The following is a 14264-nucleotide window of genomic DNA, read 5'->3' on the forward strand; positions in this document are numbered from 1 at the left end:
TGCTACTGTCTCCTTGAACCCCCTATCGCTTCAGCAGAAGCCCGCTAAGACTGAGTCTGGTTCTGTTGGAAGTTTCTTCCTGTTAAGGGGATTATTCTTCTCACCTATCACTGAATGCATGCTCTGTGTCTGGGAATACTGTAAACAACAAAATCAAAGTGACTATTGCTGCCACATGCCCATCCAAGTGGAATGTGTACTGCAAAGTCAAAGATAAGATACAGTCCGCTGGTTTTCCTTAGAAACTTTTATCAACTGTCTTTGGAAAATGCCTTGATATAGCATCTTTTGTAAATTAGTGCTATATAAATGAACTGAATTGAACTGAAGACCAACTTTATTTTATATTTCCCAGTTTAATGTTCACTGGTATTAGCAACTAAATATGCTTGGTAATGAGGCTAATTATATCCAATGGAACCAACAAAATAGAAAAAAATCAGAAGAGAGGAAGCTTAAGTGGAAATTAAATCTGGATGACTCTTATCAGCTACACCTGAAACACCAAAAATTACCCTCATTCAACTCCAGCCAATCAGCTCGGGGGCAACACCTTCTCCCAAACCAATCATCTTGCGTGTTCCCCTTAATTTAGCTCCTGGCCCAGCTTCTTTCTCCGACACGCAAGCAAACTTTCACCCACCTCCACCCCATCGCCTCCCTCATTCTCTGTCCTAGTCATTCTCTGGCTTAATCCACCACCAGTGTCCAGGCCCCGGGGGAAGTCTAATCCTTTTCAAGGTTACTCATCCAAATATATGTTCATTCACAGCATTGAAGTATTCTGCCGGGGACAGAGCGCCAAAGAACTTCTGTCTTTTATGTCTTTATCTGTTTCTGTCTCCTTGAACCCCAGGCGGCCTTGACCCTGAGCTTGGTTCTGCTGGACATTCTCCCTGTTAAAAGGGAGTTTTCCTCTCCCCTGTTGCTACAAGAACGCTCAGTGCAAGGTATTGCTCTTAAGGATTTGTGGGTTGCTTGGAAAAAAAACTGCTTTAATCTAGCCATTATCTCCTGGACCCCTTGGACTGCCTGGGAGCATCTTTGGAGGATCGTATTAGTTTTTGATGTCAGGGTTGGTGAGAAACTTCTGAAACTTCCCATCTGGGAAGTCCTACCACTAGGGACATTTTTCCAACTGTAAGTTTTAAGATTACGTTTATTTTGCACAAAAAACATTGAACACAAACAGAATAAAAGTAAAAAGAAAAGTGCAGTGCACGAAGAGGCATTATGATGCCTGATTAACACATTTTCGAACTGGGTGAAGATACAGATAAAGGATAGTTATATCAGATTAAAAGAATTTACTTGTACAACAATTTAATGTGACAGGGACGTGAGTTTCTATCGTTGCAGTGTGACAAAGTTTCATAGATTATATCTGCAGTAGCAATAAGAGGAGAAGAAATGAAACTGAAACTCAAAAAGAAGAAAGAAAGAAAAAAAAACGTTTAAAAAATCGTATCAGGTTTCATCTGTCAACAATAAAATACACTCCCTTCAGATTCGGTCCAATGTTTTCAATTCCTTGTAAAACGAAACTTAAAATGCGGATATCCCCGGCTGGGTTGCCTTGCTTAGTATCTCTCGGTTCTTCAGAGAGGCTGACGCTGCACAGCTCCCTGCATCCCTGCATCCCTGTCTACCTGGGCTGCATTCATTTATTTTAACAAGTAAAAAATCAGAACAATGAATATTCTGAACCAGCAGTATGAGGAGAAGGTGCGTCCCTGCATCGACCTGATCGACTCCCTGCGCTCTCTGGGAGTGGAGAAGGACCTGGCGCTGCCGGCCATACCCGTCATAGGAGACCAGAGCTCCGGGAAGAGCTCGGTGCTGGAGGCGCTGTCAGGGGTGGCTCTGCCCAGATGAAGTGGTGGGTGATACCAAAACGCAAAATTAAAACAAATGTTTGCTTTAAGTTTCATTGTTTGATACAAACTCACCACGATTTAAAAAAAAAAACTATCACACTTTTTTCTAAATGTTTCAAAAATGTTATTTTAATTTACAATTGCCTTTTTGTAACGCAAAACGTTTAAATAAACCTTACATAATGCATATTGATTAATTTAATATAGTTTATTTTAGATACATAATTGTTAGGTTTATGTATTTAGAATTAAGAAACTTAATGAAATTAAGAAATTTTGATGAAATATATGGAGTTATAATCACAAAACAAAACAGACTATATTTTAAAATACTAAATACCAGATAGACAGAAAGATAGACTGGTGTTGGAATGAAGGGCTGGGAAGATGGAAATTAAACAAAACAGGTTCCACAGGGTGTGCATTCAGAATGTTCTTGTAATGATATCAAAAGCTATATTGAAAAATATGCGGATGTCAGAGCAGCTGTCATTCATCTGGGTGTTGGCTCCACCTCCGAGCAACAGCGTCCAAGTGAGCATCATTTTTATGCCACTACAACCTGACTAGAAGCTACTTTAAATTTTACCTTTCTGTTGTTGTTGACTTCTCTTTAATCCAGGGATTGTCACAAGATGTCCTCTCGAGCTGAAGATGAAGAGACGGAAAGAAGGTCAGGAATGGTATGGAAAGATCAGTTACCAAGAACATGAGGAGGAATTAGATGATCCTGTAATTGTGGAGAAAAAAATCAGAGAAGGTAAAACACTGCATTTGTCATGCTTTGGTTATAGTACTAAAATAGTTTCTTTATCTTTAAGTCTTTACTGACCTGAACATGCACCTTTGTTCCCTCTCTTCAGCACAGGATGAAATGGCTGGAGTTGGCGTGGGGATCAGCGATGACCTCATCTCTCTGGAAATCGCTTCCCCGGATGTTCCGGACCTGACTCTCATTGACCTCCCTGGTATCGCCAGGGTGGCCGTGAAGGGGCAGCCGGAGAACATTGGAGATCAGGTCTGTATCAGTACCTTTTTTAGGGAGGTGTTAGAAGAAAGTTTTGGCTGTAACAGCTATATTAAAGGAACTGTCTTAGGAATTTGTAAAATGTGGAAAAATATAACTAATGTGAATAGTTTGCAAGAATACTAAAGGAAAAATACAGCTGATAGTGAGCGGGCTTCCTGCATACAAGCTAGAGGTTAGGATTAACTGAACATTGTCACCGGGGTGCAGGTATATCATTTGAAAAGTGTTGTCATCTATGATTGATCATTTTTGCACTTCACAATATGAATGGGAATTTTCAGATAAAACGACTCATTGACAAGTTCATTAGAAAACAAGAAACCATCAGCCTGGTGGTGGTCCCATGCAATGTAGACATCGCCACCACAGAGGCCCTAAAGATGGCTCAGCAGGTAGATCCTGATGGAGAGAGGACTCTCGGTAAATACTTGATATGTTTTGCAATGACCAAATGGTTCTCTGTTACGTACTTAAAAAACAAATATTCCCTTGTTCTCAGGTATCTTGACCAAGCCTGATTTGGTGGACAAAGGCACGGAAGAGACAGTGGTAGAAATAGTCCACAATGAAATCATCCAACTGAAAAAGGGCTACATGATCGTCAAGTGCAGGGGCCAGAAGGAGATCACAGAGAAGGTGTCTCTGACTGAAGCAATAGAAAGAGAGAAAGACTTCTTTAAAAATCACGCATATTTCCAGTAAGTTCATCCGTTTTGTACCACCAGGTGAACATTCCATGTTGTAGAATGTCTTTTTATTTCATTTATTTTTTTCATTCTTTCCGCAGTACTTTGTACAACGATGGTCAGGCCACTGTTCCCAAACTAGCTGAGAAACTTACTCTTGAACTGGTGCATCATATTGAGGTGAGTCAATATCTTTATTTTGACAAATGACTAAATTTTTAGGATGTCTGACTCCTGATTTGGGATTTACAGAAATCTCTACCTAGACTGGAGGAGCAGATAGAGGAAAAGCAGAAGCAGACTCAGGCGGAGCTGGACCGATACGGCAATGGACCCCCTCTGATGCGGCAGAGAGACTTGTCTTCATGATTGATGTGAGTTCTTACACTGTTGGGTCCTGCATTATCCCTTTAAAAAATAACATAACTATAAAAAATTTTCTCTACAGAAAGTGACAGCATTCACCCAGGATGCCATCAGTCTGACCACAGGAGAGGAGCTGAAGTGCGGAGAGAACCTCAATGTCTTCTCTGTACTTAGAAGAGAGTTTGGGAAATGGAAGGCCCACCTGGACCGCTCTGGAGAAAACTGTGAGTTTTTCTGTTTTCATCAGGCACACTGCTGTACCCTAACATCTGTGTGACATGTTCTTTTTCTGTGCAGTTAACAAAAAAATTGAGAAAGAGGTGGAGGAATATGAGGAGAGGTATCGTGGAAGAGAACTACCAGGCTTTATCAACTATAAGACGTTTGAGTTGATGGTCAAGGAGCAGATCAGACAGCTGGAGGAACCAGCCATAAGGAAGCTTAAGGATGTTGGAGGTGAACACATCTTTTAGCATTGCTGGAATATTTTCTCTGCTTTCATGCCACAAAATGTCTTTTTTTTTTTTTGGATTTTATGTGAAAGATCTGAACATGCAGTAAATAATGGAAAAGTAGAGGATGCATATGTCTGCATCCTCTTCTTCGCTGACACTCCTGAATAGAATACAGTTGCCTTCAGAAATAACTGGATTAGTAAATCCAGAGGTTAGAGAACATTAGTGAAGCATCACGAAAAACCAAAGAGCGCAGCAGGAAGACAACATTTATGGAAGTGTGGCAAGAAGAGACAATAATCTTCAGGGTTCTAAAGCCACATCCAACCCAGTGGAACATCCCTGTTGATAATAGTCCTGCAAACAATGTAGAGGCTACTTATAGACTGCACAAAGAAATAAATCCAACCAGAACTGGTATTCTGATTCTAAAAAGTTTTTAGTCTTTTTTTATGACTAAAACATATCAACTATATATTCCAATATGTCATTTCAAAGAAAGTTTCACTTTCAAACCCAATTTGTACACTGAGAGATGCTAAGTGGTACATTGGGAGCTGCATCATACTGTGGTGTGATTTTCTTCACAAACAATAATACTAAAAGAAAAGCTGTTAGAGGTTGCAGAAGGCTGTGCAGGTTGCAGAATATTAAAACTTAAAATACTCAAAAAACAAAATAAAACCCTAAAAACTGCGTTTTGACAAATAAATTTAGACTTTTTGTCTACCCCATAAATTGTATTTTCATCCATCCATCCATCCATCCATCCATCCATCCATCCATCCATCCATCCATCCATCCATCCATCCATCCATCCATCCATCCATCCATCCATCCATCCATCCATCCATCCATCCATCCATCCATCTTCTTCCACGTATCCGGGGTTATCGTGGGGGTAGCAGCTTCAGTAGGGAGTCCCAGACATCCCTCTCCCCATCCACTTGGGCCAGCACCTCCGGGGGAATCCCAAGGCGTTTCCAGACCAGCAGAAAAATATAGTCCCTCCAGCTTGTCCTTGGTCTCCCTCTGGGTCTCCTCCCGATGGGACGTGCCTGGAACACCTCACCAGGGAGGCGTCCAGGAGGCATCCTACCTAGATGCCTGAGCCCCCTAAACTGGCTCCTCTGGATGTGGAGGAGCAGCAGCTTTACACTGAGTCCTCCCCGGATGACTGAGCCCCTCACCCTATCTCTAAGGGAGAGCCCAGACACACTACGGAGGAAACTCAAGATAACTGCACAGAAAACTTAAGAGTGTGATTCCTCTGTAGTTCCTTTTTAAATAGGGGAATCCCGAACCCAGTTCGCCAGTCCAGAATCGGTTTGAAGCCGAAAGGAAGTCTTTCTCCATGGCCTCTTCGAGCTCCTCCCATGCCCAAAGTTTTTGCTTCAGAGACCAGCCAAGCCACCTGCCGCTTTGACTGCCAGTACACATCAGCTGTTTCCGGAGTCCCACAGCCCAATTAAACCCCACAGGACTTCTTCAGCTTGAGAGTTTCCCTCACCACTTGTGTCCACCAGCGTGTTGGGGGGTAACCTCCGTGACATGAACCGACAATCTTGCGGCCACAGGTCCGGCTCACCGCCTTAACAATAGAGGCCTGGAACATGGTCCACTCAGACTCAATGTCCCCCACCTCCTTCGGAACATGTTCAGATCTCACCCAGAGGTGGGAGTTAAAGCTCCATCTCACGTGGTCTCTTACAGACGTTCCCGACAAACCCTCACAATACGTTTGGGCCTACTAGGTCAGACCGGCATCCTCCATCATCATTGGAGTTTCCTCATCACCAGGTAGTGGTCGGTGAAGAGGTCAACACCTCTCTTCACCCAAGTGTCCAAGACATGCAGCCACAGATCAGATGAAACAACAACAAAGTCAATCCTTGAACTGCCGTTTAGGGTGTCCTGGTGCCAAGCACATATGCACCTTATGCTTGGATATGGTGTTCGTTATGCACAATCCATTATGAGCACAGAAGTCAGACAACAGAGCCCACTCAAGTTCAGGTCAGGTGGGCCATTAAGAGATAGCCAGGTAAGTCTAGCTGGAACCTCTCAACCTAAGCGAACTAGCTCAGGCTCCTTCCCCACCAGAGAGGTGACATTCCACATCCCAAGAGCCAGCTTCTTCAGAAAGCCAAGGTCCCCGCCCTGGACTGCCACCCATCACACAATGCACCCGACCCCTTTGGTGCCTCCTACAGGTGGTGAGCCCATTAGCAGGGGAACCCACATTTCCTCCCTCGGGCTGTGCCCAGCCGGGCTCCATGGGTAAAAGCCTGCTCACCAGGCACTCGCCAGCATGGCCCACTTCCAGGCAAGGCTCCTGAGTGGGGCCCTGGCGACCCACATCCGTGCGAGGGAACACAATGTTCATTTGTCTTGCTCATCATAAAGGGTCTTAGGGCTTCTCTTTGTGTGGTCCCTCACATAGGACCTGTCTGCCTTCGGTGACACTACTAGGAGCATTGACAGCATAGCTCTTTGGGTCATTGGGACACTCAAACTCCTCCACCACGATAAGGTGGATGTCCAGGGAAGGGATTTCTTTAGTTACATATTCTTTTACTTTATTGCTCAAGGTTGGTTTCCAAACAAGATCACAGGAATATAACTAAAAGAAGCCTTTGCTTTGTTTCTTCTAGATGCTATTAAGAAAGCCTTCATCCAATTGGCTGCTGAAAGCTTTGCAGGGTTTCCTAACCTTTTGAAAACAACCAAGGTAGGAGTTTAGCTCAGCTTCAGATATACCTCACATTACGTACTGTCTAACCATAATATATATCAAGACTTTGGTTCAATACAAATGGAGATGTGAATTTCTTCAGGCAAAGATTGAGGCCATTAAGCAACAAAAGGAAACTTCTGCTGAGCTGATGCTGAGGACCCAGTTCAAGATGGAGCTGCTCGTTTACTCCCAGGATAAGACCTACAGCAACAGTTTGAGTGAAATCAAGAGGGAGGAAGAAGAGAATGATGAAGACTTCAATTCAGGAAGGAGCGTTGTGTACTGCATGGATAATCATGCAACGCTTCAGGAGCTGATGGTGCATCTTAAATCATATTACAAGGTAAGTTTTGATTTAGCGGCATAATCCATGCCAGCACTTCAGATTTGACCTTTTGCCTGACCTTTCTTTTTTAATCACATCATGGTATTAATCAGTATGTTTACAGATTTCACCTCTTGAATTTGAAAGCAGCTCCAGTCAGGAGATTTTATTTTTATGGCGTTAAAGTCTAAAAAAAAATGTGATTTCAAAATAACAAAGTAGATTCCATTTTTCTTAGCTTCCATTGCTCTTGGGTTTTTCCCAAATTCACCCGTGACCAGGTGAACAATCCCCTTGAGATGAGTCTTCTGTGATCTGTAGTCAGGGAAAAAAGCAGTAGGTCCTCAGAGAAGCTTAGCCTAACTGGAACAAAGCCTGATCTTCCAGTCAAAGTCAGTTCCTAAATATGTTTGTTTGAATCATATACTTTTCCTCATTGGTATAACTTTGTGATAAGCTGCCGCAAGTTTTTGTTTTTTTCCTAAACACCTCTGACAATTGTTCAGAACACCTGAAGATCTTTCCCAAGAGATCTTTATCATATCAAACCTGGTTCATAATTGAAAGTGCAGAACAAACAAAGACATTAAACAGCCTGGGCCAGAACCGTTCACTTTCCTCTCCAAGAGACGCTCTAGCTGAAACTGTAGGTGTTTGAGGCTAGATTTCCCTAACAGCTGAAATGTGAAACAGGCCAGTGGAAAGCAAACAAAAGGAGTGGCCCGATGCAAATTTCTCCTCTCTTGTTCTGTTTTTCCTCCCTCAGATTTACGTTAGGTACTAAAAATCAAGATTAGTCCAGAAACTTTTTCCTTAAACTTTTGGTAAATGTAGGATCTTTTTAATCCGTTTAGTATACTGCACCTTCAATCCTAAGGGATTCAATCCCTTCAATCCCACAGCAATAAAATTGCCCTTTCTGCCTAAATTTCGTTCTCTGGAATGAAATTAGCTTTAGCTTTTCCATTATTGTTTCTCTTTATTTAACTTAGTCAAATAATAAATAGATTAGTATTTAAGATTTTGGATTGCCACATTTAATTTCCCTTTGGGATCTATAAAGTATTTTTGAACTGAACTGAAAAAGTCATCAATCTAAATTTCACTTATTCAACCTAGATAGGGGCATTCCTAAAGGTCGGATAAGGGTTGACTTCTTTTGTCTGAGAAGCATCCAAACCTTTTCTGCCTGTTTCCGTGACAGATAGCGGGAATCCGTCTGGCTGACCAGATCCCGCTGGTGATCCGCTATGAGATGCTGCAGGAGTCTGCCAGGCAGCTGCAGAGGGAAATGCTACAGATGCTTCAGGACAAGGAAAATGTGGACTTCTTGCTGAAGGAGGACTATGACATCGGCAGCAAGAGGACCAATTTGCTGAGTCGCATGAAGCGCCTCATGCTGGCCCGTGCATATCTGGTGGAGTTCTAGATGTTATACTTCCTTCCAGGAAGAGGGTAGCTTTTGTTCTGCGCATACTGTAAGATGCTCCCTGATAAACTTTACATTTAATTTCTTTACAGCACAAAATTCATTTAAGGACCTAAAATTTTGTGACGGGTAGTTTAGCACAAAATATATTGTGCAATATCTATAGGAATTACAACTATTGTCATTAGCTAGGTTTACGTTTCTTCTTGTGTTGTATACATTTGTTGTAATAGAACACTTTTGTCTGATTTCAGTGAACCACTTGGAGATCATTTGAATAATATTTGAAGTAAATCAAGTCTTTCTTGTGTAGATGTTAAATACCTTCAACCAACTTAAAGGAAGGTAAATGTACTGATCTTACCACTGACACAATAAATTGATAAATAAGCTCCAGCGCCCCCTTGTGTAGATTTGATCAAATAATCAATTAAGATTAGTTGCCCCTAAAGGAAGCAGTTGAATATATATTCTTTATTCACATCACTGATCTTTTTTAGACTCAGAGTCTATATATATCTATATATATAGATATATATATATATATATATATATATAAAGAGAGATAGTAGTTTATATATAAACTACTGTCTCATCCACACGTTTTTTTTCATGATGTTCCATTATTTGGGATAGCCACGTCAATCACTATGGCTGTCCTCTGCTGCTTCTCAATGATCACGATGTCCAGCTGGTTGACCACAACCATATCCAGCTGGTTAACCACAACCTGTATCAGGAAACCAAACAGGACCTTAGCTTTGTGATTCTCCACCACCTTCGGAGGTGGCTTCTATTTTGACCTGGGGGTCTCCAGCTTGAATTCTGCACAGCTATTTCTGGACACTTGACCAGCCACTTTTTATGATGTTCCATGTATTCCTTTCCTGCCACTATGTTACAACCTACTGCAAGATGGTGGATTGTTTCGGGGGCCTCTTTGCATGGCCTGCATCTGGGATCTTGCTGCTATGGTAGATCTTGGCCTCTATTGCTGTGGTGCTCAAGGTCTGCTCCTGTGCTACCATGATCAGTGTTTGTGTGCTGTTTTTTAGCCTGGACAATCTCTAAGCACTGGTAGGATTTTGTCATTTCACCTACTTTAGCTATCTGGTACATTTCACACAGAGGTTTTTCCTCCAATAGGTGCTCCTCCAGTTCCTTCCTTCCTACAGACTATGCAAACTATTATTCAGGAATTATAGGATTTAAGAAACCAATAATGTGAAAACAGATGGTTTCTGTACTTTATTATAAACAATGTTGTGATCTTTTGTTGTAATCTTGTGTTATAAATTGTTTTCGTGTAAGCACCTTATTCATTCCCTTACTCCCTGCCAAAGGGACTCTAGATGAAAATGAGCTCTTAAGGTAGAATCTGGGGCAGTGCATCTTTGATGTAAAGTTAAATAAAACAAATATGGTTAAGTCAACTTTATTAATAAACATGATACAAAAAAATGACTCCATAGCAAAGTTGGTTCCTTTTAAATTCTACATCCATTTAACTAATGATTTGTGCGCATTCATTCTCCATTCCCTGCAGGGCTCTCCTGACAGTGGTCGTCACTGTCTGACTTCTCGTCATCTAGAAAAGGTAATTAGAGGGCAATTTAGAGAGGACTTCATAGATCCAGGACTGCAGTTTAAAGTTTAAGTACCGTTAAATAAAATAAGTACTTACTCTCAAGCGTCTGCTGTAGCTCCTGAATGGTGGTCAGAAGAACATGGAACTGCTTCTTCCTCAACTCCAACTAAACAGAACACAGTTGTTAGAATAAGAAAGAAACATACATCTGAACATAAGAGATAACAAACATTGTTTACCTTTGCATCAACATTCTCCTTAATGTGCGACAGTTGTTGGAGTTCTTTGTCTAATGCCTCAAGCTGCCTGTAAGCAAACAAAACTAAATGAAAAAGAATAAAAACACTAATGAAAAGCATAAATGTAATTATAAAAGGCTGACTTACTTGAGGGTTTCATGCCGGTCCGGATGCTGCTGGATAACCTTTGCTAAAGCATCATATTCTGAAAGGGAACAAAACAGTTAAGCATGCAAACTTTCACAATAATCCAAAAACCTAAACATAAAATGTTCAAGTAAATCCCTAAACAAAATACAGCCTTTTGAAAGAATGTGATCGGGTGAAACCTATAGATTTTTTCGGTCTAAGAGCACTATGTATGATAATAATCTATATCATCACTGTCTAACATAGTGGTAGAAGCTTTATGCAGTGGCCTTTTCTTTAGCAGAGACAGGCATGATTGATTTGATGCGTAAATTAAATACAGAAAACTTTCAAAAATTACTATTCTTCATCTGTACAGTAAATAATGAGTAATATTCAGTCTCTAGATGTGCATAGAGGGAGGAAGCTATCCACAGTTATAGCTTGAAACTATAATTGTAAAGGTAGCACAAGAAAGTATTAGTTCATTAAGGGGTCTGAATACAGAGGCATGCTGCACTTTTTAAATTGTTTATCATCCTTTTTTTAAGAAAAACATAAATCTTTAAAAACATAAATCATTTTCCTTCCATGTTGCAGTTATGCACACTTTGTCGGTATAACACACTAAACCCCTCCAAGGTTTTGTAGAAAGAGTGAAAGAGCATAAAACTTAACTTTACCTTGACGATTTTTCCTTATTCTCTTTGCCCTCTGTATGTCCTTTTTGCATTCTGCAATCTTGTCATGAGCAGACTTAATGCTTTGTTCTTCAAAACAAAAAAACACACTGTTTTAAAAAATGATTTGCCAAAAGAGGATTTAAGAAAAACCAAACCTTACCTATGTTTGAGTAGATCTTCTCGTAATTCTCCATTTCCCTCAGATTCATGTCGTAAACCATCAATGTTTTCCCCATGGAAAACTCACACTGAGCCAGAGTACCCAGCATCCTCTGATACTGGGTAAATCTACAGACAGACAGATAAAAGCTTGATTCTAAAAACATGCTTCCTATGCACATTTTATTTTCTACACCTACTCGGTCTGAAACATCTTGTCCTCCTTTATTTACATGCAAAGTTCTAATACAAAAACTCAGTAAATATAAAAGAATGGATTAAACATTTACACATGGATTTATGGCTTTTTTGTTGGATAGTAAGGAATTTGATCGGACAGGGAACAGGTTCTGAACATATAAGATCCTATACTTGTGTTTATACAGACTTTACAAGTATCTTTTGAGTAAAAGAAGTGTAAGGTATAATGGAGCCATCATTTCATCTGTATCAACATTGTTTCACGGCTCCTTATCTACCAACTTGTAATATTTATAAGTGTTGGCCTGTTTTATTATTTTTACCATCGGTGTTTTATTGTTTGTGTTGAAACACAGCGGACTAGAGAGTGTATTTAGTGCATTTAGCTCACCCTTCCTCTGGGCTCCCAGGAGATTGGCACCATTTAGTGAAGCTCTTCAGTAGCAGGTTGATTCTGCGGTCATCTCCAGCTCCATCGCCGTCAATCAGAAGGCGCTTTCTTATAACTTCATCTGTAAAACAGACAAGGGAGGTAAATGAGTCTACAAACACACAGGCCAAAAGTTAGCTTCTGGCTTAGCTAATCAGGGTTAGCATCTTGGTTTATAAGGTTTATAAGTTAACTTCTGAGAACAGAATTTAATGAATTGTGATAATGGAACCGATTAGTTATGCTGATACTTCACTTCGTTTGGTATGAGTCAACAAAACATCTTCTTCTTCTTATGAGATTTTATGGCGGTTGGCAAACTTGTGAAATGTGCATTACCGCCACCAACTGATATGGAGTAAAGCAAGGAAACAGGAAACGATTCACCCCCCCCAAAAAAAAAAAAAAAAAAAAAAATACAATAAAATAACCTGTGTAACTTAAACCCACATAATACTAAATTATACTAAATTACATTTGCCCGTATAATTTTAATTTACTCTAGGTCATCGTACCTCTGCCAGTTTCTGATGGTCCCATTGGTCTTTCCATCATGCTTCCAACCATCTCCCAGTTCATATCTTTAACATCCAGATATTTTTCTGCAGCCTTCACTATTATTTTGATTTTTTCTGTTTTTTTTGTCGTCTGAGCAGTACAATTAATCACTTCCACCATGAAAAGAACAAAATTTGTCTTTTTAACAATTAGTGAGTCTTCATCAATTTTTGGAGATTTCTCTAGAGGTTTGAAATTTGCCGTGTGTTGAACTGTAGGTTTGGGTTTTTCTGACTGAGATGGGATCCTTTTTGCAGCTTCAGCATAAGTTATTCCAAGCTCAAATTTCATTTTTTTTATTTCTTCAGACCTTTTGCTTGCTTCACAGCCGCGATAAGCAGCAGTATGTTCTCCACCACAATTACAGCATTTTATTTTAGCTTCTTTTCCACATTTACCATATTCATGTTCTCCTGCACACCTTCCACACCTCTGTTTCCCTTTACAAACTGCTGCAATGTGTCCGAATTTTTGACATTTGAAACATCTCAATGGTGGTGGATTGTAGATTTTGACATTGTAACTGATGTAACCGATGAATACTTTGCTTGGTAATTGCTCTTCCTCGAATTTAATTAGTACAGATAAACTGTCAGATCTTTCTCCGTTTCTTGTTGTTTTTAACCGTTTTACTTCTTTTACTTTTGCACCGCTTATGTTTTCCAGAATCTCTTTTTCAGAAATTTTCAGAGGAACTCCTCCAATGACTCCCCTGCTGATCTTTTTGTTCTCCATTAGGCTGCACTGAACTCTTATCCCGTCAATTTTGTTAATACGTATTGCTTTGCCTTGCTGGGCGCTGTCTCTGCAGTTAATTAGCAGGTCTCCACTGTACAGAATTCTGGCACCTCTGACTTCTCCAACAAGTTTATTGATGGTTTTTGTTAAGTGAACCGGATTCCAGTTTGTAAAAGAGTCTGCCTGATTAACGACTTTGAATATGACTTTGAATTCATTTTGTTGTGCTGTGGAATGTATGGATTGATCATCACTGGATTGTTCTGAACTAGATTCCCCTTTAACTGATCTCTGTTTTTTCCGCTTTTTCTCATTTTTTGATGCTGCTATCTTCCAACCTTCATTGTCACTATTTCCCTCTTCCATCCCACAAGAATCGCTTCCTGTTTCCTCACCACTCACGGCCCAGGACATTTCTCCACAAGCAGAGCAGCTTCAAAACACGCGCCATGCACCAAACGACCAACGTTCCTCCCACCAACCGTCAACAAAACATATTTTAATAAAAAGATTAAGAGAATAAATCGAACTATCACTTACCGTCAGTAACAGCCCCCATGTTGTGATTGAAGGTCTTCTTCTGCTTCTCGTTCAGACATAGTTTCAACCGATGCTGCCCCCTCTAGAGTTCAGA

General features: G+C 40.5%; 2 protein-coding genes across 2 annotated transcripts; one reads left to right on the forward strand and one right to left on the reverse strand.

Moving 5' to 3' along the window:
• Positions 1-1601: 1601 nt before the first annotated feature.
• LOC119790077 (interferon-induced GTP-binding protein Mx-like) lies at positions 1602-9434 on the forward strand. The gene is given in 13 exon segments (XM_038295408.1): positions 1602-1879; positions 2500-2637; positions 2741-2895; positions 3189-3327; positions 3407-3605; positions 3695-3773; positions 3846-3930; positions 3933-3967; positions 4042-4183; positions 4257-4415; positions 7069-7145; positions 7252-7494; positions 8681-9434. Coding segments are annotated over 13 exon segments (1863 nt in total). The 5' UTR covers positions 1602-1692; the 3' UTR covers positions 8906-9434.
• An 890-nt stretch (positions 9435-10324) lies between these two features.
• Positions 10325-14242, reverse strand: thoc7 (THO complex 7). Its single transcript, XM_038295422.1, has 8 exons — positions 14171-14242; positions 12296-12416; positions 11705-11832; positions 11545-11631; positions 10880-10937; positions 10733-10799; positions 10590-10659; positions 10325-10493 (listed from the first exon to the last, which is right to left on the reverse strand). The coding sequence occupies exons 1-8, from the start codon at positions 14187-14189 to the stop codon at positions 10432-10434; spliced, it is 612 nt and encodes a 203-aa protein (XP_038151350.1). The 5' UTR covers positions 14190-14242; the 3' UTR covers positions 10325-10431.
• Positions 14243-14264: the final 22 nt, after the last annotated feature.

This window comes from Cyprinodon tularosa, unplaced genomic scaffold (genome assembly GCF_016077235.1).
Source record: "Cyprinodon tularosa strain WSP-4 unplaced genomic scaffold, ASM1607723v1 ctg11, whole genome shotgun sequence".
Taxonomy (NCBI): Eukaryota; Metazoa; Chordata; class Actinopteri; order Cyprinodontiformes; family Cyprinodontidae; genus Cyprinodon; species Cyprinodon tularosa.

Coding starts and splice junctions, on each gene's coding strand:
- thoc7 (XM_038295422.1), bottom strand. Junction 11,632..11,704: donor GAAGATCTACTCAAACATAG/GTAAGGTTTGGT, acceptor TTTGTTTTGAAG/AACAAAGCATTAAGTCTGCT. Junction 10,800..10,879: donor GACCGGCATGAAACCCTCAA/GTAAGTCAGCCT, acceptor GTTTGCTTACAG/GCAGCTTGAGGCATTAGACA.